General features: G+C 42.1%; 1 protein-coding gene across 2 annotated transcripts in view; it reads left to right on the top strand.

Moving 5' to 3' along the window:
- The first annotated feature begins 3212 nt into the window (after window positions 1-3212).
- Window positions 3213-27945, top strand: part of trabd2a (TraB domain containing 2A) — a 68353-nt gene continuing 43620 nt past the window's right edge. For both annotated transcript variants that reach the window (XM_062989007.1, XM_062989006.1), the window contains exons 1-2: window positions 3213-3311; window positions 6915-7475. In XM_062989007.1, coding sequence (XP_062845077.1) covers window positions 3213-3311; window positions 6915-7475 — 660 coding nt within the window. The remainder of the gene's footprint in view (window positions 3312-6914; window positions 7476-27945) is intronic.

Below are 27945 nucleotides of genomic sequence, written 5' to 3'. Positions count from 1 at the left end.
TTGGGCACAAGGCATCACCCTGGACAGGGCACCATTCCATCATTGTCGTAGTGCTTCGACCATCCCCCCTCAGCCAATTATGTCTGTTCAGACGCCCGGTCGGTCAATAGCAACGCTTAGATTCAAACCTGGATCTTAGCAGCAGTGGGCTAGTGTAAGTCCTAACTACATGTTGCTTTAATTACAGCGTGTTTGCAGATTGTGTTTTGTTTAATCCTTGTCTTTTGTTTATCTCAGAAAAGCAGCTGTTTCTAAAGTGAATGCATTCATCTGGAAGGTGTTAATAATTTTCTAAGCAGTATAAAGAACTCTTAATAGTGTGACTCTAAACACATCAATATTATTTATTATTTTTATTTAGATATTCGGCAGATGGTTTTATTTATAGCAAGTTACAATTAATACAGGAAATCGTTTAAACAAGTTAAGGTCAAGCGCCTTGCACAAGTACATTACAGTGGCCTTGTTTCATTCCTTTTTTTATATTATATTTTTATATTATATAAAAATAAATTACATTTTTATTCTGACCCTGCACTCTGACCCCAGTATCAAAACAATTGGATATGCAGAAAAAAAGCATTTCATTGTTCCTGTACATGTGAAGATGTACATATAAAGATATGGGCAGTTATAGCCTTGCGGTTAGGGTACTGGACTAGTAATCAGAAGGTTACTGGTTCAAACCCCACCACTGCCAGGGTGCCATTCTTTGGGCCCTTGAGCAAGGCCCTAATCCCTCTATTGCTTAGACAATATACCGTAAGTCACTTTGGATACAAACGTCTGCTAAATGCAGAAGATGTGACAAACAAAGGTTATTAATGGTTATTTTTATATACATTTTATTATTTATTTACGTTATTGCATTGTTTATTTCGCAGACTGGCTGTATGAAGCTGTTATTTTGATAATCCTTTGATTAGTACTGTTAGTATTTCTGCCCATTATTAACAGTTATAAAGCGATCGTGTAGTTTTTAATCCACAACAATCTTCCTCTTCACCGCTAGATGGTGCTAATATTCACATCCCAGTTTTACACATGACCCTGCGCTCTGACACCCAGATTTAAAACCAGCTGGTTTGTGTGAAGAGAAGAATTCTACTGGACGAGTAAAGATGTACAAATGGAAGTAAATGCATTCTGATTCCACCTTAAAATACAGCAGAGAGGTTTCCTCCAACTTAGTTTAAAATCACATATCATGACCTGTGATAAAGTGCATGGACAAGTTATAAAAAGATATGAAGAAACTATAAGGCCACTGGTGAGTTTGAGGCACCCAGTATTAGTTTATAATAATAATAATAAACTAATAGTATTAGTTATTATTAACATCTTTCACCAATAACAGTGTGTGTGTGAGTGTGTAGTAGCAGTAATCTACACAATGAGTAGATCACAATCACATACCTGAGTGATTAGAGTAGATCACTTACCTGTCTGCTGGTCTGTCACACACATCATACGAGCTCATCTCACATCGGAGAGTCCTGGAGATTCATTTCAAATAAAAATAAATAAATAAATAAAAAGAAATAAGAATCATTACATTAATAAATAAAAAAGAAGTTTGTAGACATGGTTATTTCAGATTTTTATTGATGTTTAATCCCTTATTCATGTGGATTTGTTCTACAATAATTGTATTTTAAATGAAATATAATAATAATAACAATAATATTAAAATAAAAAAATATTATTACTGTTATATTAACACTTCTACTTCTACTACTACTACTACTACTACTAATAATAATAATAATAATTATTATTATTATTATTATGTGTTTTAAGTTGTTTAGTTATAAACTGTTGCTAAAGTTTTGCACAGTAAAGTTTTGCACAGAGAAGTTTTTGCACAGTAAAGTCTTGCACAGTTAAGTTTTGCACAGTGAAGTTTTTGCACAGTAAAGTTTTGCACAGTAAAGTTTTGCACAGTAAAGTTTTGCACAGTTAAGTTTTTGCACAGTTAAGTTTTGCACAGTTAAGTTTTGCACAGTGAAGTTTTTGCACAGTAAAGTTTTTGCACGGTTAAGTTTTGCACAGTGAAGTTTTGCACAGTAAAGTTTGAAGTTTTGCACAGTAAAGTTTTTACACAGTAAAGTTTTTTGCACTGTTAAGTTTTGCACAGTAAAGTTTTTGCACGGTTAAGTTTTGCACAGTGAAGTTTTGCACAGTAAAGTTTGAAGTTTTGCACAGTAAAGTTTTTACACAGTAAAGTGTTTTTGCACTGTTAAGTTTTACACAGTAAAGTTTTGCACAGTAAAATTAGCACAGTAAAGTTTGAAGTTTTGCACAGTAAAGTTTTTACACAGTAGTTTTTTGCACAGTTAAGTTTTGCACAGTAAAGATTTGCACAGTGAAGTTTTTGCACAGTTAAGTTTTGCACAGTGAAGTTTTGCACAGTGAAGTTTTGCACAGTGAAGTTTTGCACAATGAAGTTTTGCACAGTAAAGTTTTGCACAGTGAAGTTTTGAACAGTTAAGTTTTGCACACAGAAGTTTTGCACACAGAAGTTTTGAACAGTTAGGTTTTGCACACAGAAGTTTTGCACACAGAAGTTTTGCACAGTTAAGTTTTGCACACAGAAGTTTTGCACACTTAAGTTTTTGCGCTATATTTTCTCTCTCATTTGCGCGATACAGCTCCGCGGTGCCGCTGATGGTTTGCGCTCCTCCTCCAGAAGCCCCGCGGGGGGACGAGATGCTTCAATCAGATAATTGCTGTGGATGGCACTGCGTGGAGGTGGGGGACTTTATGGGGCTTTGGGGTTGGAGAGGGGGGTAGGTAAGTCCCAGAGATGCTCACTCCCCTCATTCACTCGGCTGTGCAGCGCGAGAGGGAACGAGTGCACCCGGACTCTGGGTTTGTTGGGGTGAAGTGCGGGACCTGTTGCGGGACCTGTTGCACCAAGTTCTGGGACTTTATACGTGAACTGGGAACGGCGGACGGGACTGGATTTGGTTCGGAAACCTGTTGACTCCAGTTTGCGGTGCACTTTGGACACTGACGTTTAAACGGTTCAGTCGGTAAAGCACGTGCGTTTAGTTTACACCGATATCTGCGCGGATTTTGGGTCGGTTTGCAGCATGGCGGATCCCCGCCGCACCAGACCCGGACCCCTGCACCCACCGGGGCAGTAACTGGGGGATACGGACACGGTGGGGCAGGACCAGGGGGACGGAGAGCTTCGGCTCGCGGGGACGATGGTGCTCACGCGGGGAGCGTTCGTGCGCGCGTGCCTCGCTCTGCTCGTGCAGGCCGGTCTGTGCAGCGCCAGAGAGACCTGCGACCTGAACAGAAAGGTAAACGACTTCATATACAGGGTTTACAGGGCTTATTTTAATAATTTAATAACATTTATGAACACATGCACGGTCAATAAGTGGTCATTCTGTCATAAATCAGATGTAGTAATGATTATATAGTATTCATTTTATGGTACTTGTTTGAAGGAGACTGTTAACGAGCAACTGATGCTTGAGATGCTTTAATTCACCCTAAAATAACACTGGAATTTAAACATACAAACTGACATTTACTTCATAAATCAGAAATAAAAAGCATGCACATTTAGATCAATCCACAGGCATTAGCTATACATACAGTATATATAAATTCTGAAGTAGTGCTGGGCGGTATGAGCAAAAATCTGTATCACGGTATTTATTAATATTCTGCCGGTTTCACGGTATATCACGGTCTGTTTTTATTTAATATATATGGTACTTTTTATATGTCTGTGGCTGATTCTACTGTCATTAGTACATAGAATATAAAAAGTCCTAATTTCACCATGTATATAATGAAGGTTTTGAGGACTATAAGCTTTGCTTGGCCCCACAAAATGACACAATATATGATGGAATCAGTACATGTGATTCAGTACAGCTGCAATAAATACCATTTTTATGTACAATTACGCTTAGCTCTCCTTTTAACAAATAAAACCATGTTTGCAAACTCAATGTACAACTTGACCACTGGTCTGTCATAGAAAAGTGGACGACTTATACATCTCCACTTCCAGTTTGCTCATAAAGTTGGTTTAGCCACCTGACCTGTTTCGCCCTGTAAGACAGACCTGGAATCCAGTGTTTTATTAATTGCTCTGGAAGCTTCTTTCTTGACTGTCTATACAAGCCTACAGCTGTTGTGTTAACTGTGCTATGATATGGATATTTGAAAAATCCATAAGGTATACCGAATGTACCATCATACCGCCTAGCCCTACTCTGAAGCTAAACTGATATTTTCTGTGGCTGAATGATTGGAACACACATCTTTTTACCAGAAAACCAAAACTAACAGAGTAAAGTCAATAAGTTCAAAAATGTATTGTGTGTTTACTGAATTATGACGTGATCAAATCTGCCTGCACTGTAGCAACTCCAAAAATTCTGTTAGTGGCAGTTGTAGCCTAGGTTAGGATGCTGGACTAGCAATCAGAAGGTCGCTGGTTAAAGCCCCACCACTGCCAGGTTTCTGCTGTAGGGCCCTTGAGCAAGGTCCTTAACCTTCAATTGCTTAGACTGTATACTGAATATGTAAATGGTCCCTGTTTTTTAGGGCAGTTGTAGCCTTGTGGTTAAGGTACTGGACTAGTAATCAAAAGATTGCCGGTTCAAGCCCCACCACTACCAGGTTGCCACTGTTGGGCCCTTGAGCAAGGCCCTTAACCTTCAATTGCTTAGATTGCATACTGTCACAGTACTGTAAGTCTCTTTGGATAAAAAGCGTCTGCTAAATGCTGAAAATGTAAATGTTAGTGATCGACTAAAGTTGACTTCTCAGTGCCCATATAAATACTGTCCAGATGTTTATATTTACACTAAAATAACTCTTGCATTTAAACATACAAACTGACATGAATAAATACTTAATACATCAAAATTGAAAAGCATGCACATTTAGATCAATCCACAGACATACGCTGAACACATAACATAACACGTCATGGCCAATTATAATAAAATGCACATTTAAGCTGAAGTAAATTCTTCAGCCTTTATTTTCTGTGACTGAATGATTGTAACATATAATTATCAAATCTGCCTGATGAAATATACTTAAATATACAAATATACTGTAGAAATTCTGTTAGTGATGCACTAAAGTTGGCTTCTCAATGCACATATGAATTAAACAAGTTGTAGTTGATGAAAATCCAAACTGCCACCTTGTCCTAAAAGCCATTTTTAGACTCTTTGTCCTAACAGTAGTCCAAAAAATCTAAGACAGATCTGCTGGAACATGAGCGACAGGTTCTAGAGTCGAGCAAGCTTAAGATTTCCACAGGTGTAGATGTGGTGGCACCAATAAAATGACTCCTGCTTGTTATTCTAAGAAGTACAGCTAAAACTTAGGTGTTACAGTCCACAGTCAAGCAAGCTTGACATCACCATGGGCTTAGAGGCTGCTGTGCAAAAAATGGACCTTTTATATCTATCAAAACCATGAGTGAGAAAATAGAAAGCAATAACTCGACCTTGACAGGAGAGAACTCGGTTTACAGATATGCAGTGTCGTGGTATGAAGTAGATGGTGTCCAGTCTGGTCAGTAATATAATTGTGATTTTCCTGCATGATACAAACGCAGTGATTTTTTTCTGCTCATAAATATTGTGATTTTCCGGAGCTCTGGCATTACACAGAATTTGCTGCTGATAAAAATAACACAGCATGACAGTTTTACATTTAAACGCTACATTTCTAGTTACCAGTGATAAATGACTTCATGACTTAAATAATCAGATGCTGAATTAATCAGAGCTAATCGCATTAATCTGTTTGAATGGAATGTGAGCTGATGTCCAGCAGAGTTCATTAAGCACTCGGGCGCTGTGCTGTTGTGAAGTGTAACACATTAAAGCACATATTAACAACCCATTACACCAATTAACAGCTTTCCAATAAACAACCGCTATGTGTCATTTCCTATTAATGTGCTGGACTGACGCTAGAACGTCTGCGGACTGGTCGCTTGGAAAGGATGTTAATGTCATGATTAATGATTAGAGATTTTAATTTTATGATTTTAATTTTAATGAAGTTTATAGTGTTTTTATTATTCTGGGTGAAAACACACACACACACACACCAACTTAGATTATTAATTAGATGGTGTAGAAAATTCTGTTTAATTATCTAAGCTATTTTACTTTATGGTGTGACTTTCTAATTCCTTATTAGTGGTTATGATTGACTGTGGCTGCTGACTTTTCCGTGCCCGTATAAATAGGGCTAGTTTGACAGCACCCATTAAAAATACTCTGAATCAAGGTCTCCTTCAGCAGCTAGAAAAAAACCCCAAACTTTTACATTATTATAAAGGGAAATTATATGACTGGTATTAATTAGCAGAGGTAAAACAAAGGTGTCACAGTCCACAGTCAGTTACAGGCTGCTGTATAAAACACAAGCCTCTGGTTCTGCCTTTGGTTTGACCAGAAAATCACCAACAAACTTCAGTTCAGCTTCAAGAGGCAGATTTTAAAGCAGGGGCATCATTTTAGCACCAGTCTAAGTTTCTGTATTGTTATTTTGACCCCCCCAAACAACAGAGATTAGATAAAAAATGCTGTATTTGGCACTATGTTTGGGTGGTACAGAGGTCAAACGTGCTAGCCAACCACTGCTTAGTTCTCGAGCTCTTGAGTTTGAAACCCAGGTGGTGCTATCGACCTGGCCAGATGACCAAACAGGCACAAATAGCCCTGTCTTGGTAAGGATGAGGGTCTCATTGCTGGCCAGTACAGGGCTGGCAAATGTGGCTTGCAACAAATGTGAATTGCAACAGGGGAATTGGCAATGACCAAACTGGGTGAAATGATTTTGCTATGCTTTTGCTGGTGTTATGTCTATCAATAATAACCCATAATAACCCCTAATACACCTCTACTCCTCAGCAAAGTGAGCTCAACTCCTTCCTGTGGACGATCAAGCGCGACCCGCCCTCCTACTTCTATGGCACCATCCATGTGCCCTACACGCGGGTTTGGGACTACATCCCAGAAAATTCCAAGAAAGCCTTCCAAGAAAGCAATATTGTGTATTTCGAACTGGACCTCACTGACCCGTACACTATTTCAGCACTGACCCGGTGCCAGATGCTACCGCAGGGCGAGAACCTGCAGGACGTTCTACCCCGGGACATCTACCGCCGCCTTAAGAGGCATCTGGAGTACGTCAAGCTCATGATGCCCTCGTGGATGACGCCGGACCAGCGAGGCAAGGGTCTGTACGCGGACTACCTGTTCAACGCCATCGCAGGCAACTGGGAGCGCAAGCGGCCGGTTTGGGTCATGCTCATGGTGAACTCGCTGACCGAGGCGGACATTAAGACGCGGGGCGTACCGGTTTTGGACCTGTATTTAGCACAGGAGGCTGACAGGATGAAGAAGAAGACGGGAGCTGTGGAGAAGGTGGAGGAGCAGTGCCATCCTCTCAATGGGCTGAACTTCTCACAGGTAGGTGATTCTTAATGCTTGGATTTGTGGTTCCGGTCAGTAAAGTGGAAAATTCTTTGGTTACTGACAATCAAAAGGTTTTTTTTGGTAAATGAGGGATTTTTGGCTACATCCAGTGATGAAAAGACGCTAATACCAGGTATACAATGCAGTTTTTTAAACCAGTTCGCTGATGTTGGCCTGTAAGACTAGAGTAATAACCAATAACTGCTTTATCCTGATGGTGACGCTTCATTTACGATGGCTGTGGGTCAGGGTACAAGGCAGAACACTGCTACACCTAATACATTAAAACCAGTACAACATGCATTACCATGTTATTACCATGCTAGTGTCACTGCAGTGCTCATTTGAGGTACATTGGTTGACTTTTAGATAACTGAGTACCCTATAAAGTGGTGTCAAACAGCGAGCAGCGAGTGACCTGAATCTAACAGGTCAGTTTCATCAGATTCTAACTAAAGAGTTTTGAGTGGCTCATTCGGTTTATTTCTAAGCATACCAGTGAATCAGTGAAAGGTTTCCAGGTGAAAATCTTTAGATTGTGACTCAGAGATGACCGCACCACTTCCCCAAATATGCTGATTTAGCAGTGAGTTTGGAAGGAGTGCAGCTGAGATGAGTGGCTGCGACTGGTGGAGCTCGGGGGGCGCAGCGGCAGGTGTGGAGCTCTATCAGCTGAACAAACAGTCTGCTTTTGGTGTGTCTTCCGTTATTAAGATAAATTTGAGAGTAATGGTTTGCGTCTGAACCGAGCTCAAAACCCCCTTGTTGAAGCGCTCGGAGCAGGGGGCCGAGAGTCCGGCTATTAGGCGGGCGCAATTACGGACGTCCTTCAAAGCACACAGAGACGCTCAGAAATCGTGTAGCGGCTGCTGGAATTTGGGTTAATACTGGGACGGAACTAAGGGGATTACTCACGGCAATTTTAGCTTACACTCAGACGGCTAAACACAGAGCCAGAGCTCATACACATCAGGTCTTGTAGTGCGAGTGCGCCGCTGCGAGGGCCGCTCCGTCCTGCCGTGTAATTAAGGTTATTAGGATATGACAGTCTCAGTTTGTCTGAAATGATTCCTTCTGCTAGGTGAAGCTGAATAAATATAATTACCGAAGCTAAAGCTCTAATTCCCATGAATTTTTAGCGCACATAGACGTTTTTGTGTATATAAAAGTATAGATTTCAGTCAGGGTGTAACGATTTTGATATGTCGAGCATATTCAATTTATAACCGTATTACTGCACAACAGTAGATCCTTTAACTTACCATATGTAGGTAAAGTCCGAGGGGGTGCGGCGGTCATATATCTACAATTTTCACACTTCTCATTTGTCTGGCCGTACGCAGTGAGACTCTCTGTGAGACTCCGTCACTGTGAGGTGAAAAGATGCGACTGGCGACTTTATGTAAAGATGTTTGTGCTCTCTTCAGCCAGTATAGAAAGAAAGATAGAAAGATATCCTTTATTTGTCATATATACATATACAGATGTACAGTACAATGAAATTCTTTCTTCGCATATCCCAGCTGGTGTTGGAAGCTGGGGTCAGAGCGCAGGGTCAGCCAACTTACGGCGCCCCTGGAGCAGACAGGGTTAAGGGCCTTGCTCAAGGACCCAACAGTGGCTACATAGCAGAGCCTGGATTTGAACCGCCAATCTTCCGGTTGATAGCCCAAAGCCCTACCCACTAGGCTACCACAGGCCCAGTATGGGATTGTTAGTGATTAGATTGAGAGAAATATGAGGAAAATATGCAAAAAAGCTTTAAAATGAGGGAGTAAACCAGAGTACCAGAGACAAGCAGACTGTATCTTGAGGTATTACTTGTTGTATATTTCCTGAGCTGATATATAAGCTATAAAACTTTATACCGCATCAAAAAATAAATGCTATTATTATACACAACTCTACATTAATAACATGCTAATAATATAGTATTAGGAGCATATTTTTAGCATGGGTACCTCCGCATCATGATTACAATCCGGGAAGCAATGCAAACCATCGCCAGCGTAAAATTCCACATTCATTACCGGACCTCTCATCATTCAGTGGAAAATATTTACCCGTGTTTAAGGCTGATGTCCACACCAAACCACATGAATCTCCATGAAAGATCAAATCTCAAATGTTCCCGTGGAACCTACTGTCATTTCCAGACTTGTGGTGTGCAGGGTCTCCACACTGATTAAGGAGGATGATTAACTTGTCAAAAAAATCCTGGAAACGTCCGTCTTCAATGTTTTGTTCTGTCCGGACCTATCCTGATTTGTTCAGGCATATCCTGACATAGATTAGCATTAGAAAGCCACCGCTACATTAAAGAAACCTGCAATACAATTAGCAATTCAGCCGTTACTTAGCATTTCAGCTATATATTTTATTAATGTATTGATGTAATGTAAATGAATTTAATGTACTTCATTGGGACCACTGGTACTGGACGAATTCTGTTCTCTAATTATGTACATTCTGCTGTGTTCTTCTCCAATTTTGTGTAATTTTAACAGTTTTCTCTCAAATTATCCATAGGAACATGAGACAACAATCTCATAAAGCTGGCAACCCTCATACCCTAACGTTTTATATTCCTTTTTTTTTTTTTCAGAAGAGTTGGCTCAGTTTTTGAAAAGACGCCAGTCTCGGTTTCAGTTTCGGCATGATTGATTTTTTTGGAGATCAGGACTGTGTGGAAAATGAAGAAAGTGGTACCAGAACATGCCTGATATGTAAACAAAGTTCTGCATGTTGGGATGTTTGGGATATTTGTGTGGGAATCAATATAAAATAATGTATGAGGGATCTTCAAAAAGTCTCCTCACTTTTATATTTTGGTTAGAAGTGGTGAGGGTGTAGTAGGAGGAGTAATCGGTCGTGTCTGAGAGACTGTGAGACGCCAGATTTAGCTCCATCTGATTTCCACCTATTTAGACTCTGAAAGAAGCTTTAAGGGGAAGAAGATTTTCATGTGATGATGATGTGAAAGCTGGTTCGATGCTGAAGAAAATGTGAGGGTTCGATGCTGAGGGCCAAATTGTGATGGCTAGACGACTGGGTCAGAGCATCTCCAAAACTGCAGCTCTTGTGGGGTGTTTCCCGGTCTGCAGTGGTCAGTATCTATCAAAAGTGGTCCAAGGAAGGAACAGTGGCAAACCGGGGACAGGGTCATGGGCGGCCAAGGCTCATTGATGCTGGCCCGTGTGGTCCGATCCAACAGACGGGCTTCTGTAGCTCAAACTGCTGAAGAAGTTAATGCTGGTTCTGATAGATGGTGTCAGAGTACACAGAGCATCACCGTTGCGGGGCTGCATTGGCAGCAAAAGGGGGACCAACACAATGTTAGGAGGGTGGTCATAATGTTATGCCTGATTGGTGTATAGCTGAACTGTGTGAAGTTGAACCTAAAAATTCCACGTTATCATTAAATGTGGCGAATTCGCTTCGTTTTGTAAAAGTCCTCTGATGGAACACTAGTACACTTCTGTTTATATAAAACCCTGACTGGAATGAAGCAGTTCTCTGCTGAGGTGGCGCAGACCTGGCCAGGGGAAGTTCTGGTCTCTGGCTGTTGTCACGGAGGGTAATGGAGCGGAGAGCAATGATGAATGCCCGTCATCTCCGTCCATCTCTAAGAGGAACGTAGAGGAATGCGCTGTAACCACCCCCTTCAGGTTCATTAGAGAAGGTTCTGCCTGACTGGCGGAGTGATGAGCACCCACTGCCCACTGTTCACTGCTTTTACTGTTTGAACTTTCCATTCAGTGGTCAATGGCGTGTGACTAAGATGTGCAAATAGGGGCAATCTGGCGACGTTTCAGTCCCGTTCAAAGGAAACACCTGTGCTTGTGTGTGATGCTATTAATCAAAGAAATAAAACACAGACTGTTAATAAGAAGTTTAAGAAGTTTATCGCCCCCTTAAAATTCCTAAAATAGGCTGGGTTTTATCTGTAGATGCATTCCTGCTCTAGACAGATCACTTTCCACCAGTAATAAATATTGGCGCCCACCTCTTACCATTTTGCCCTATAAGCCAAGTCTTTGAGACAACAATCGCCGGACCAAATTGCCAGGTATTACTAATAACACCCCCATAATGACAAATTGCATTTACACACATGGTCTAGATTACTCCGTATCAAATATCAAGTTCCTGCCGGCCTGATACATTTTGGAACGATTCAGATACGAAACAGTTTCTGTTGATCACACCGAAACAACTGGAGCTGATTCATTTTCCACGCTGAAGGAAACGTCCAGTTGCGTTCAGATCACCGATACCCTTTTTCTGCTGACGCGATGCCGGTTTTAGGAACCGCTGACCCTTTTAAGGAACCAGGTCGCATTTCCTCTGGTAATCAGATTGGAAGTTTCATAAAGCAAGACGTGAAAATAATAACCGGTGTCGGGTTTTCATGTCTGGCACTGAGAGCTGATTTTACCATTTGAAGTAAAATTCTATAGCAGGACACGAGGTGGAAAAAACGGCGTTAGGGACGCGCCTATTCAATACCGCAGTGGTATTCATGTGTGACGCAGCGTAATGATTTACATCCTAACATGAAAAGTACAGCCAGTGAAATTTCATTGTTAACAAGATGGCTAGACTTTGAAAGAGGGTTAATGTTAAATGCACGGTTTTAAGTACACCAAAAGAACAGTGCAGATTTGAATGTCTGAACCCTACAGAAAATAAGTCTGGTTTTTCATACTGTTAGGTTATTCTGACTGATTATCTGATCAATATGACAGGAGTGGTTTCTTCCAAAATGACAGTGCTCCCATCCAAAGGGTCAATAAATAGTTTGTATGAAAAACATGTCAATCATGTGCTATGGCCTACGTAGTTACCAGACTTTACCCTGGTCGACACTTATGAGACTCCGGCCCGGTGTTTTAGACAGTCTGCATTGCAAATTTTGGCAGAACAGTGGTTCATTCATCAAGTACGGTTCCAGTCCAGTACAGTTCCAGAACCTTGTAGAATTCATGCCAGGGATATTTAGTTTTGATGGTTTATTAGGGACCAAGAACCATTTATAAACAGAATTACATTTATTTTTTGGACAATGTAATACACAATGTAATACACTATATGACCAAAAGTACTTGGACACTTGGTCATGAGCTTGTTGGACGTCCTGTTTTAAAAACAAATGCTATCAAAATAAAGTAAAGCTATAACAGCCGCTCTCCTGATAGGACTTCTCACAAGACTTTAACGCATGCCCTTTTAGTAAATAGAGCATTGCATAGGGCAGTTGTAGCCTAGTGGTTTAGATACTGGACTAGTAGTCAGAAGGTCGCTCCTTCATGCCCCACCACTGCCAGGTTGTCACTGTTGGGCCCTTGAGCAAGGCCCTTAACCCTCAATTGCTTAGACAATATACTGTCACAACACTGTAAGTCACTTTTGATAAAAGCGTCTGCTAAATGCTGAAAATGTAAATGTATGGCTGGGTACTGATGTTGGTTAAGAAAGCCTCAGTCTATGTTCCAGTTCATTCCAGAGCTGTACAGAGGGCTCTCTGCAGGACACTGGAGTTTCTTTAAATCGAGCTTTTCTTCATGTGTTTATAGAGCTTGCTTTGTGCACAGGGGCACAGTCATGCCAGGCCAGGACCTTCCCTAAACTATTGCTGCAAAGCTGGAATTAAATAAATAAATTCCTTCATATAATTGAAACACATTTGATGAGTCTGGATTCAGTTACAGCTTTAAGTAGCCATGCATTTGAGATTCAGGATTAGGTCTTAATGACTGTTAATCCTGTTCAGTTGAAAAGCGTAGCCTGGGCTGCTATCACTCATTTAATCTAGCCATTGGTCATCAGATCTTCTAATAGCATCTTATGCAAAATGCCTTCAAGTCTGTGAATCTTAGGTTCTCCCAAACCCAGCGGTGGTCCTCCTTTATCCCAGCAGCGTTTGGGCATCGTGCCACGTACTCCGTGCGGTCAGAACACGTCGGGGCAGTAATCCGACATGTTCATCAGGAGGCCGATTGAGAACCGCGACTACAAGCCGAGCGAGACCATCCCAGCTCGCTGAGATCGGGCAGAATTCGGGGCGCTGATAATAATTCTCCCGTGAGATGGAGTCGGGTCGGATAATGCCGCTCTTCCCTCGGGCAGCTGATGATTAGAAAGGAAACAGAAATAGCAGAAGTTAAGCGTATCCATAGCAGAATCATAATTCACCCTGGTTAGATTTGCACGCTGGTTAAACGTACATTACATGCCCCAGACGTGGAATAACAGGTGGTTTCAATTCAGCTGCGTTTGGGCAGAAGCTCAGAGAATAACGTTGGCGGGTTTGAAGGGAGTTCTGCTTTAAAGCGCGGACGATTGTTTTGACGCAGCGCGAGCCAAGACCGCTGGCACGAGGACGGAACTATCTGTCTGGATTTACTGTTTGAGGCAAAGTGGGAAGAAACTAGATTGTCTTTTCTCTCTGACAGTGATGTGTTTTTCAACTTTTGGGTTCTCATGGTGTTGTGAGAGCATGCGGTATAGTGAGAGGCACATGTGGACATTTTGGTGGCATGTTAGTAGCAGATTGTTGTTTTATTTATTCAATCAAGTTTGTTTTGGTAATTTAATGTAATTTAATTGGATTTGTCATAGTGTGACTTGTAAATATAAAAACCTGGATTTATAACATAGTGCTTTATTGCAAAGCCCTACCGCTACTTTGAAACCTCCGTACTAAGGTTCAATTTTGACCCATTTTATTTGGCAAATTAGCTTAAATTCCCCAAGGTTACCAGTTTCCCTCTGATGCAGTCTCACTTTCAAATGTCCCCATATTTCTGTATAAGGATTCAAGTGAGGCGACTGCAGGTCATGCAAGCAAGCACCTCAACATGTCTTGAGTTATTTCTCCTTACGTGGGTTGTCTTGTTGAGACTCGAAGGTCCAGTCTCCTAAGCAATAATACATTGGAGCGATTCATTCATGTTGCCTTTCATACGGTGTAATGCACCATTAGAGATACATGTTCCCCATCAGACCCAATTAGTGTTGCTTCTAAATACATATTTATTATATGATTTTACTTTCCTATACTTTTCATTCAGTTTTAAGGTCGCGACTCAGTTGGAAAACATTGGAAAAGACTGGACGCAAGGCAGGAATACCCTGAACAGGTGGCCAATCCTAGACTATTATAAACGAAATGATTTATTAATGTATTCATGTACTGACCGGTCTGTGATTTAGTAGCTCAGGACAGGCAGTCACGTTTTAATACTTCTGAGTCTGAATCTGCGTGGTGTTAATTTCCTGGGTCACTGTTTACTTACACATTATTTCAGAATGGGATTTACATTAAACTGAACATGTATCAAAAATTAAAGCAAGAGACGATGAACTCAGAGAGCAGAGGAGCTCCCAAAAAACACTAATCCATGTGCTAGTCTCTAGCGCCCCCAGAATGGGATTTAATTTTCTAACAAATAGCTAAAGAGTAGCTTAGATCACCTGCATAGTTATACTGATGACTCTATATTGGCTTGCATGTTGTTGTTTTTTTACAATGTACACTGTTAATGTCCAAGGTTTTGTGATATCTCAAGTTCCTTAGAGTTATCACCTTTTAATCTACAAGGAATGGCCCTGGTGAGATGTTTTCTCCCAGTATGGATCTAAAATGACTCCAGGTTTCAGCTATACTCATAACATTCAACAGGATCATTTTCATATTCTAGTGCTCAGGTACTACTACACTCCTGCACAAACAAATGACACATATCATTTACCTGTCCATAAAAGCATCAATAAAATTATTAACATAAATCCTTGGGCCAGTGAGAAGTTCCCAAGACACCAGATTGGGTGAGGAACGAGACTAAGGTCTTCAAAATGAGCCACCTTGCTAACTAGACTTAAACCAGTGGTGCTCGTGCCAGACTGCTCATCCCAGCACACACATTCGTATTCGTATGAGCTTTTTGTTGACGGATGCAGATTAAACGGGATTCATGCGACGTCTGTATTTACTGATGTCTGTGATAGATTACAGGAGGTCTGGTATTTCCAGATCCTTCCACAGGCTGTGAAATAGTAGCGTGAGTCCGCTTGGGAGCGAACGACCGGTTCTTAGCACCAGGAGCGTCCTACGTGGTCCAGTTCCACAGGCGAACAGACAAGACCGTCCCTCAGGCGATCGGCTTCCAAGCTCACAGACACAGACAGGGTAATGAGGGAGTCTAATGAGTAAACCAAAAAATCCCCGGGAAGCGTGGATGTAAAAATGAGACGTAATATTTCAGACGACAAAAAGCAGACGCTGTATTTTAGCACCAAAAAAAACAACTTTCCGTTGGCTTTGTTTTTACCTTCAAGAATAATGTTCGTTCAGCGAACTTACTGTTTGGCTGAGTTTAGTCTGTCATAAATATGCGTTTTCCATTTCTGCTCCGTATGTAGGTGCGATTAATCACCAGGTGTAGAATACAACATTAAAAATCAGCCAAAAAACCTTGCATGGAACCATGAGTGTGCTGAGTTCAGACCTTTGATTAAATGAAGATAAAATTTAATGGGATCAAATGGACCAGGAGAAACCGGACAAATCCGTCCAGGCCGAACCCTGATGTGATTACATACATTTTGTGTTTGTTTGGCTTATTTCTTTTCAGTGCTTAATTCGTGTTACAAAAATAGCTTTCCAGTTACGACCTGTTTCTCGTCCAGGCATTAAAGGGAATATTTCCAGAGCTACACTTCATTTCTGAATCGCTGGCAACCGTGTCATTTTCCATGAGAGTCTGTAGACGGAACACGAGTCTTTGTGTGCGAGTGGCTGGACGAATTTGAGAGAGCGTTTTTGTCACGTCTGTCCTCCTGTAGCACCTTTGTAATAGTGTCTGGTTAGAAAAAGTTGGCTTTTATACACAGGCTTGAACGTGCACTAGCCCGGCGATTCTTACTTTTTGCTTATGATGATTCGGATTTGGATGATTCATTAGCATCCCTGGTGATTCAGATAACTACTAAAAGCTGACTCAGATGACTCAGAATCAAAATGAAACCACCGTATTTATACAGTCCCATGATTTGAAGCGTGAGCCTGTGCTTTGCAATTTAAAGCGCTATTACAGTAGCACTGTTAGCTATATAAACCTCATCATCCTGCCCTATTGTTCTTCTCCTGCAGTGAAACAACTGCTGGGAGACTCATTTGCGTCCACCCATAATGACTCCCCCCAATTACCAAGTGTGTGAGCACCAATTATGGCACCTATTGTCCTTTCATTGGCAGACACACACTGACCTTTAAACGTGCTAATGTATTAGTGCCCTGCAAGCATTAACCCGGTCTAGTGGGATTTTAACCTGTCGCATTTGGCGCCTAACAAAAGCAGACTGTGGACTTTTCCAGCACACAACAGACCTGCTGTGTGCTCAGAATCTGGTGGAAAAGAACGGTGATGCCAAATGCCATGTATGAAACGTTCCACTAGATTTTACAGGTTGCATTTACACAGACGTTCCATCGAATGTAAACGCAGGAGCACGCACGACGTGATAAGCCGCCGCCGAGCTGCTACGCGATGATTTATCGGAGCGTCGACGTACAAGTCCCGGCTGCTGAAAATAAGACACTAACACAAATATTAGTGCACAAATTTAAAATAATGCAGACTCAAGCGTGCAGTGAATCAGTATGAAATATTCAGCTATTCAGCGACGTGCTGAATGGAGCAAATATAAATGATCATTAGTGAGTCTATACGTTTCATTGGTGAGTTTCATTGGTGAGTCTATACACTTCATTGGTGAGTTTCATTGGTGAGTCTACACACTTCATTGGTGAGTTTCATTGGTGAGTCTACACACTTCATTGGTGAGTTTCATTGGTGAGTCTACACACTTCATTGGTGAGTTTCATTGGTGAGTCTATACACTTCATTGGTGAGTTTCATTGGTGAGTCTATACACTTCATTGGTGAGTTTCATTGGTGAGTCTATGCGTTTCATTAGCGAGTCTGTACGTTTCATTGGTGAGTTTCATTAGCGAGTCTATACGTTTTATTGGTGAGTTTCATTGGCGAGTCTATACGTTTCATTGGTGAGTCTATATGTTTCAAGTGAATCAGTTTGAAATATTCAGCTATAACAGCCTGAAGATTCTGTATTGTGCTGCACGTGAATCAGATGAAAGATGCTGCGTCACCCAGCGAGCTGAAGAGCTGATTCACAAACCACACTCTGTTTACTATACACTGTGGGTGAAACTAATACGGCTTTTTTAACGTTTATGTTTGGTAACAAGAAGAGGAGAAATGAAACTGAGCTGCAGTGAAAGACGAGTGATTATGAGACTGTAAGGAAAGGAAAGGAAAGGAGTTTAGGGTGGATTCATCAAGGAAGAAAAGGGGAATGATGGGTAAATATATAGGCAGCCAGAAGTTTAGTGTCCCTGTTTCAGAACTCTATGAATATAATGATTGCGCATAACAGTAAAGTCTATTAAAGGACACATGGAGATACCCATAATCCTTAGTAATGTGTCGTGCCATAACTATGTGGACACTTGACCATAACCTTGTTAGCCATCCTATTCCAAATCCATGTGCATTGTTATAGAGTTAACTCTTGGAAGACTTTCCATAAGATTGTAAGTATGCCATTTTGCCAAAAGAGAATTTGTGAGATCAGGCACTGATGTTGAAGTCAGTGTTCTGGTTCATCCCAAAGGTGTTTGATTTGGAACGAGGTCAGAGATTTGGACTTACAGTTAGCACTCTATACAATTCAAGCAACCAAAGGTTAAGGACCTTGCTCAGGGGCCCAACAGTGACAACTTGGCAATGGTGGGGCTTGAACTGTCAGCCTTATGATTACTAGGCCAGTACTTAAACCACCACCATGTCTTCAAATCCAAATTCAACAAAGGATTGGTGTCAACAAACCTTAGCTGTGCCTCTACGGAGAAGTTCCTGCGCTGTCCTCATACACTTTCTCAAGCAGGACGGGGTCTCCTGGATTCCAGCAGCAGGCTTGACTGTAAACAATCGTCTAACTTGATGGGATTAATAGACGTAGGAGAGAAACACTCGGCGGGAACAACCGCTGCTGACGAGTGGAAACCAGAGCGACAGACGTCGTGTTGGTGTGTGCTGGGTTTAATGACTAATGGGCAGTGAAAGGCAGATGGTGATTTCACACCTCGAGCTGTTCAACCTTTCACTGCCGGCCTGACAGACTTCCTGACAGACACGAACACTCAGAACTGATAAGAGATTCACATCAGTGGCTGCCACGTGCACTTTTAGCTAGGTTACAGATTAAGCGAGATGATGTGAGTGATCAGAAGCAGTGATCATAAGGTTGTTGGTTCAAGGATGGAAAAAAATGAGAGGTCTCGAATGCTCATGCATGCATGTTTGGGGGTGGCTATCGCCCAGCCTGCCGTCGCTCTCTCTCCTTGAGCACATGTAAAGTGAATAAAACAAATAGTTGGGTTTCCCTGGCTTGGGGTTTCCAGCACTGACCCTTAAAAGAATGTGTGTGTGTGAGAGTGTGTGTGTGTGCTCTTCTGAGCCCCGCACCCCCTCTGAGTTTAGTAGTCTACTACGCCCCACGCCCCCCCCCCCCACTCCACCCGGCATTGTTTACTTTTTGTCCCGGCTCGGAGAGAATTACACACCCCTAGATGAAACGGTGGGTGTATTTTGGGGTCATTTACACCCGGAGTGTGTTTGTCTTTGGGGATGGGGGGCTTTTTTTGTGCCGACCTCATAAAAAGCATTAACAGCTCGTGCACAAAAAGCCCACTGTTCTCCCCGCAGTATACCGAACTTAACCACATGTCTTTTTCTCATGCTCTGCTCACATTTTTACATCTCTCACGTCGAGCTCTCGTTTACGTCTGTGTGTAGTTTTTAAAGCTGCCTTTAAATACATTTCCATATAACACGAGCGCGAGTGCCAGACCCGGCCCGGCGTGTTTCCTCGTCTGTGCGGATTGATACAGCAGCTGTTTCAAGTGGGCTTTAAGTACGACCAGAATCTTGTGGCTGTGTGTGTGTGTGTGTGTGTGTGTGTGAGCCGTATTTATGCGCTGTTGAGTGGCGTTAGCGGTTTGCCAGACAGGCAGCTCAGAGATGTCTACATTAGTTTTGCAGTTGCTTCACAAACCGCCGAGGGCCGATCGTGTGCGCTTTTGCAGCCGAGGGTGGTGAAGAGGCTCCCCGCACATATTTTCCACTACGCACGGTGCAATTTCTTCATCAGGCGGCTCCATACGAGCACACTCATCACCAGAGCCAATCCTTCCAGCCAGAAAGGTGTTGGGTTGCGTTTTTCGGCATGATCTGATTTTTTATTTATGTATAATAAAGCTTTTAATAAAGGTGACTATCGCTCCTGCTTTATTATGTATATACTGTAGATTTAACACCATATATGTAAATAGCTATAGTTATAATTATTATACTACTGATTATCTCTATATCTGTCTGTCTGTCCATCTGTCTGTCTGTCCCTCTGTCTGTCTATCTATCTGTTGATCTATCTTTCTGTGTATCTATATGTATGTCTGTCTGTCTGTCTACCTATCTGTCTGTGTACGTCTGTATGTCTGACTGTATGTCTGTCTATCTATCTATCTATCTATCTATCTATCTATCTATCTATCTATCTATCTATCTATCTATCTATCTATCTCTCTATCATCTATCTATCTATCTATCTATCTATCTATCTATCTATCTAATGTATGTCTGACTGTCTACCTATCTGTCTGTCTGTATGTCTGACTGTATGTCTGTCTGTCTATCTGTCTGTATGTTTTTGTCAGTATGTCTGTCTACCTATCTGTCTGTATGTCTGACTGTATGTCTGTCTATCTGTATGTCTGTCTGTCTATCTATCTGTATGTCAGTCTGTCTGTCGACCTATCTATCTATCTATCTATCTATCTATCTATCTATCTATCTATCTATCTATCTATCTATCTATCTATCTGTTTGTACGTCTGTACATCTGTATGTCTGACTGTATGTCTGTCTGTCTGTCTGTCTATCAATCTATCTACATATCTGTCTGTCTGTTTGTCTGTCTATCTATCTGTCTATTTATTTATCTATTTAACTATTATCTCTCTGTTTGTATGTCTGTCTATCTATCTGTCTGTCTGTCTGTGTCTGTCTATACCACTTCATCCTGATCAGGATTATGGGTCTGGAGATTGCACAGAAACACCAGGGCTGGAACACACCGGTCTATTACAGGACAACACACTGACCTGTGCACCCTATGCAGTAGCCAATCCACCTACAGACAGAAATGTTTTGGTAACTTAAGAATCTGCAATAAATAAACACAGATGTGGAGAGAACATGCTGGACTTCTTATAGAATGAACAAGAAATCCACTCATTCAGTCATTCATTCATTGTCTGTTTAACCACCGCTTTATCCTGGTCAGGGTCACATTGGGTCAGATTCATCGAGCGTAAAAGCCAGGTTTTCCCCGCACTGCTCAAACATACACAACAGAATTAAAATGTGTAGAAATGAGGTTGATTAAGGAGCTGGATTATTCATTTTAGCATATTTCCATTCAAAGGTTAGGTAGAGGAAATCAGACAGTGAAGGTTTTGTGACCGGCCGACCCGACACCTTCACATGATGGTCTGGTTCAGTGTTGTGCGATCGGCTGACTCAGCCCGGGCGAGGCTGCCAACCTTTTGTGTTTGATTCTGATTCCTCCTGACAAGCTAAATATTTGGCTGTGGCCGAGTACCAAGCTAAGCAGAGCTACTTCAGAGGACCAGAGAAATGTAACAGAGAGCTTTTCTGTGTGTGAGCTGTGTATGGGGGTGCTGGGTGGAATATCTGACGCTGTTGTGGGGGTCAGGGGATGTCAGGGATAAGTGAGGATGGCAGCCTAAACGCCACAGTTTGTACCCTCTTAACCAAATACACCAAACTTTCAGAAGCCATTAGGTCACGTCAAGTCTGTTGCTAGGCTAACACACAGTTCGAAGTTTTATTCTGGGGAACAGAGTGGTAACGAGACCACGCCTGCTTTACTGGGACTGTCAGGAACAGAGGCCGTGTTTCTTTTTTGTTACTGATTACACAAAGAGAAATGGCTTCTTTATGGGGACTGTCGGGTACATGGGTCAACTCTACTTTAATAGGACTGTCAGGCTCAAGGTCACCCCTCCTGGACTAGGACTGACAAATACAGAGGCTGTTTATTACTAGGACTATCAGACACAGAGGTTACACCTACTAATTACTATGTCTACTTACTAGGACTGTCAGGCTTAAAGGTTAGAATAGGACTGACAGGTACAGGGGCCTTGTCTACTTTACTGGAATGTCAGGGTCAAAGGTTACATCTCCTCCACTAGGACTGAGTCAGAGGTCTTACCCCCTGATAGGTACAGAGGTCGTTTATACTTTACTAAGACTGTCAGGCTGAAAGGTTACACTTTCTAGACTAGGACTGACAGGTACAGAGGTCGTTTATACTTTACTAGGACTGTCAGGCTGAAAGGTTACACTTTCTAGACTAGGACTGACAGGTACAGAGGTCGTTTATACTTTACTAGGACTGTCAGGCTGAAAGGTTACACTTTCTAGACTAGGACTGACAGGTACAGAGGTCGTTTATACTTTACTAGGACTGTCAGACTGGAAGGCCACACCTCCTGGACTAGGCCTTGTCTACTTTACTGGAATGTCAGGGTCGAAGGTAACATCTCCCTGACTAGGATTGACAAATATAGAGGTCATGTATACTTTACTAGGACTGTCAGGGTCAAAGGTCATACATCCTGGACTAGGACTGACAGGTACAGAGACCACATCTACTTTATTTGGACTAAATAGCCGAGAGCCAAACCTTATTCACTAGAACTGACAGGTAGAGATGTCATGTCTACTTACTATGTCTACTTTACTGGACTGTCAGGGTTGAAGGTAACATCTCCCTGACTAGGACTGACAAAGACAGAGGTCATGTATACTTTACAAGGACTGTCAGGCCTTAAAGGTCACACCCCCTGATAGGTACAAAGGCCTTGTCTACTTTACTAGGACTGTCAGGGTCAAAGGTCACCCCTCCTGGACTAGGACTGACAGGTACAGAGAGCCCATCTACTTTATTTGGACTAAATAGCCAAGAGCCAAACCTTATTCACTCTAGGACTGACAGGTACAGAGGTCACACAACCTTGACTGGGACTGACAGGTACAGGGACCATTTATACTTTACCAGGACTGTCAGGCACACAGGTGACACCTCCTGATCTAGGACTGACAAATACTGAGGCCGTTTATACTTTACTAGGACTGTCAGGCTGAAAGGTCACGCCTCAGTGACTGGGACTGACAGGTACAAATTCCACCCCCTCTTTACTTAAACTGACAGGCACAAAGGCAACAGTCACCAACAGAGATACCCACAAACACAGAGGCCATGCCTTCTTCACTGAGACTGACAGGCACAAATGCCACACCTTTACTGACACTGACAGGCATAGAAGCCACACCTTCACTGAGACCTACAGAAAAAGAAGCCACATCCTATTACTGGGTCTAACACATCCAGAGGCTTTACATCTGTGCATTATAAATCCTCTTCTAAATACTGAGACCCCTCGCAGGCATTCAAACCCATATCTGCTCTCTCTCTCTCTCTCTCTCTGTATTTATATAGTCTCTCTCTCACCCAGAACAGATGTTTTATTTAAGTGGTGTAGAGACAGACAATCCATTCCCTTCATCCACCCAGACATCAGTGGGACTAAATCTGGAGCGCTGATAGAGCCGCCATGTTTATTTACTAACGTCTGGGTTCTCACACTGAGTCTGTAGATAAAAATGTTTATTAGTGCGCTGGTGTTTAACGCTGATAAAGCTGGTGAGAGAGTGCTGCACTGCCATATGGGTGTCTTCACTGGAATTATATGAATTAGACATCAAGTTATTCTCCGTTAACTCACACACTGGGTCTGTATTAACAGAAGTCATTAAATAATATAATAAAATCCGTATAGACAGAGCTTCCCCGGTCAGCGCAGTGGCAGCTTGGGAGCAGTTCTTTTTTTTATTTATGTCTGTTATTACTGCTGTAAAGAGCAGCAGATTGAGTGAGCAGTGAAAGTGCACAGAAGCGCTCCATCAACAAATCAGAAGACGTCCTGTCAGCAGTGTGTGTCCGACCGAGTCCGGTTTATCCACACACAGGGGTGCAGGTCAGACAGGGCTGCGAGTTCGCTATCATGCTGGACTGTGTGCTTTGATCCTCCAGACGCTCTGCAGGTTCTGCCTCCACCAACTGACCTGTGCATTCCAGTGGAAACACTGATGGCACCAGGCGGGGTCTGCTGAGTCTGCTGGATTACTGCGTCGCTGTACACACACACACACACACACACACACACATATATGGCTTTTTAGAGATCAAGTGACAAAAGTAAATCCCAAAAAGGCAGAAATTGAGGTCGAGTCGTATATAGAAAAGTCAGAATGAGGATTTGTAGGGCTCGGAAATATAGAAAAAATCAGAAATAGGAATATAATATCAAAACGGGTGATAAATACTGAACGAAACTGTCAGACTTTTGTTCAATATCACTTTGGAAACAATAGGTATTTTAAAAACGAGCATGTCACGCAGTTTCTCAGTGTTTGTGGCAGCGTGATCCTGGGAGGTCCAACGAAGGTCCATGACACTGTGGCAGTAAACTTTGACCCACAAAAATAACTTTATTTATAAAAATACAAATCTAAAAATAAAGCATTTAGCAATAGAAATGTCATCCCTTGGACTACAGTGTGGAGCACAGGAGGTGAAAAAGACCATTTAGATTTGGAGGTAGGAAACAGTCTAAAAGATCTGTCTGATAAAAGTGCTTAAATATTATAATGTATGTAAAAAACCCAACTTATTATCATTATGAAGCAAAATAAAAGAGATATAAATAAATGGGAGCATTTGGAATGTAGTCAAATTCTACAGGATGCCTAAAACACCTGGTAACCTCATATGGAGTGCTGTAGGGATGTATACAATACTGGTATAGAAATATAAATGGTTTTCTATGCATTTTTCCCAATTTTCTTCCCAATTTAGTCATATCTGAATCGCATTTCGCTTCATTACGACAGGGTCATGATTAACACACTCCCCTCTCCGACACGTGTGCAGCAGCCGACCGCTTCTTTTCACCTGCATGAGTCGGGTTCATATGGATATCTGTATTGCGCACAGAGAGTCAGCCAGCAGAAATCATAACTGCAGCAGTTGAGGAATCCTCTCCAGCACCTCCTCCCTCAGACGAGCCAATCATTGCTCATGTAGGTGCCCAGCCTGCCGGTAGCACAGCCGAGGTTCAAGCTCAGACCCCATCCACAGATGAGCCAATCATTGCTTATATGGGCGCCCAGCCTGCCGGTAGCACAGCCGAGCTCAAGATGTCAGAACTGGTGTGCTAGCGTGTTTTATCACTGTGCCACCCGAGTTCCTCATAAATTGTTTAAAATATATTCTTCTAAAATTAATAATACTGTGATTTCTAAACGTGTCTTTGACTTTAGATTCTGAATATACATTATCAAAAATTATATTCAATTACTGAAATATAAACAAAACAACCAACAAAACAACCAAAACACTGAGCAAGTCCATGGTTACATCAATTAACTGCCTAGTTTAAAATGCAGCTAAATTGCTGACAGGTGTATACAATCAATTATATAAAATAAATCACATACTTTTAATTCTGTGTTGTGAAAGTTTGGCTGCACCACTGTGCACAAAGCAGAATCCATTAAGACGTGGTTTGACAAGTCTGATATGAAGGAGCAGGATCAATTAAACAATTAAATTAGGATAAATGAAAGGATTGTGAGCCAGGCTTTCTCATCCAGCACCAGTTCCTGACCCAAATTCCCACAGACACACCCCAAACTAGGTGCAAAGAGTACGCCAACTCTTTATTAACGTCCACGGTTTGGAACTGGGATGTACAGCATGTCAGAGGTATTAACTGTGCAGCCCAAGTTCACGTCCAGCTAATCACCGAATGGAATTTTACCCGGGAACGTTCTGGAAACACACTGGCGATCAGGAACGTTCCGGATTAAACGCATCGGACTGCAGCAGACATCGTTCCAGGTTCGGCGGGGCCGCTGGCATGGCTGTCCGTCTACTTAATCTTTCCTCTTTGACAGGAGAACAGTTAACACCTCGAGTTTTAGCTTTCCTAGCTGCCTGGGTGGGATGGCGGGTTCTGGCGTGCGGGCCGACCTTGGACGAGAGAGTGTGTGTGTGTGTGTGTGTGTGTGTGTGTGATGGTCATGGTTGTCAAGCAACATTCAGAGCGAATAATTTTCACAGCGGTAACGTTATTTATACGGGACCCACCAGAATCAGATCAGCTGATTAAAGGAGAAGTTCAGCCGAAAATAGGCGCTTAGATTTTTACCTTATTTTAAATGAACACTGGAATTGGACTATTTAGACTTTAATAGACAGAAGTTTCTCTCAGAGGTTAAGTTACAGGACTAGTATTAAAAAGGTCACTGGTTCGAGCCTTACCACTGCCAGATTGTCACTGTTGGGCCCTTGAGCAAGGCCCTTAAACCTTAATTGCTTAGACTGTATACTGGCACAGTACTGTAAGTTGCTTTGGATGAAAGCGTCTGCTAAATGCTGAAAGCATAAATAAACCAGTATGGATCTACACTATATGTCCTGACCTCTGCCCACTGAACAGCTCTGGAATGAACTGGAACATCAACATCAGTGCCCAATCGTACAGACACTTTTAACGGAATTGGCACAAATTCCCACAGACATCACATCACTTCACACTTCACAAGTCTTTTGTGAAGCTTTCTTTGATGATCTGCTGTTGTTCTAGCATAAAAGATCACATAATGGTCACTTTATTTTAATACAACAAGCTCATGGCCAGCTGTCTAAATACTTTTGGCCATTCAGTGCATGTATAATTACTAGCATTATTTGTTTTGCTTTGCTTAGTTATCATGCTGCTTGTATTACCGTCACGCTGGCCAAAGAGAGCTCAGACTATCATGCGCCCCCTCCGACTGAGCTTGTTCTGTATTTTTGTAGACTCCTGACTGGAGGAATCTCGGCTCGTTACGTTTCTGCTTCTTGAATCCATCTGAATGTCACAGTTTGATCCAGTACCAGTGCAAACACCATCTTTAAATATAAAAATATATGATCTATATAAAATATAAATGTCTATATAAATATGTTGCATTATTTACCCAAAACTTTTCCAAAGGTCACCTTTGCACCAGTATCCAGACCAAACTATTTCCCAGACTCACTAACAGTCCCAAACTCCCGCTCTGTTAAACCACTCCTAGTTAATTTCTAACCAGCACCATCACATAATTTGTGTAATAAATAACTAAAGCCGTTAAAAAGTCAGACCGAGTCTCTCTTCTCCTCGCCGCTTCTCTCCTTTCATCTTCTCGTCCTGCTCACACGGGTCTGGTTTGAATTAACCCCGTCTCGTCCTCTCACAGTCTCGCCCCTGTTCCCTAAACGCCCGAACGGCGACGCCGCTGTCTGTCTTATCGAGGACGTGTATCGCTCGTGACATCATAGTGCAGGTTTGTGTTCCAGCTGTGGGTGGCGTGGGAACGCACGCACCTCGTCAAAACACGGGAACCTGGCGGAGCCCAGACGGGACGTGATGTCACCGAGCGGGATGTTTGCGTTCGTGGCTGCTCGGACGGTTGGTGTCGTGTGAAAGAGGGGTTCCTGCTCATGTTTTTAAAAGTAGGTCCATTAGCGCTGGTCGCCATCGTCAGCCGTTGACCGTCAGCCATACATAAGATACTTTATATGGCCAAAAGTATTTGGACACCTGAGCGTGAGCTGTTGGCCCTCCATTGTATTGAATCCTGATCTTCTCAGCTATAACAGCAGCCGCTCTTCTGAGAAAGCTTCTCACAATACTATGACTAGTATGTCTGTGGGAATTTGTGCCCATTTAGTCAAAAGAGGTTGCATAAGCATAATATATTTTATATGGCCAAAAGTATTTGGACACCTGAGTGTGAGCTGTTGGCCCTCCATTGTATTGAATCTTGATCTTCTCAGCTAGAACAGCAGCTGCTCTTCTAAGAAGGCTTCTCACAAGACTTGTATGTGTAGCAAGTCTGTAGGAATTTGTGCCCATTTAGTTAAAAGAGCCTGCATAAGCATAATATATTTTATATGGCCTAAAGTATCTGGACACCTAACCGTGAGCTTGTTGGCCCTTTCATTGCATTAAATCTTGATCTTCTGAGAAAGAACAGCAGATGCTCTTCTGAGAAGGCTTCTCACTAGACTTGTATGAGTAGCAAGTCTGTGGGAATTTGTGCCTATTCAGTCAAAAGAGCATTTGTATAATTAGTCATAATTAAGGCCCTACCTAATTAATGGCCATGAAACGAGCCTTCTCCTGTGTAATATG

This window comes from Trichomycterus rosablanca, chromosome 26 (genome assembly GCF_030014385.1).
Source record: "Trichomycterus rosablanca isolate fTriRos1 chromosome 26, fTriRos1.hap1, whole genome shotgun sequence".
Lineage (NCBI taxonomy): Eukaryota > Metazoa > Chordata > Actinopteri > Siluriformes > Trichomycteridae > Trichomycterus > Trichomycterus rosablanca.
Note: the sequence above shows the minus strand (reverse complement) of the source record. Positions and strands in the feature narration are given on the sequence as shown.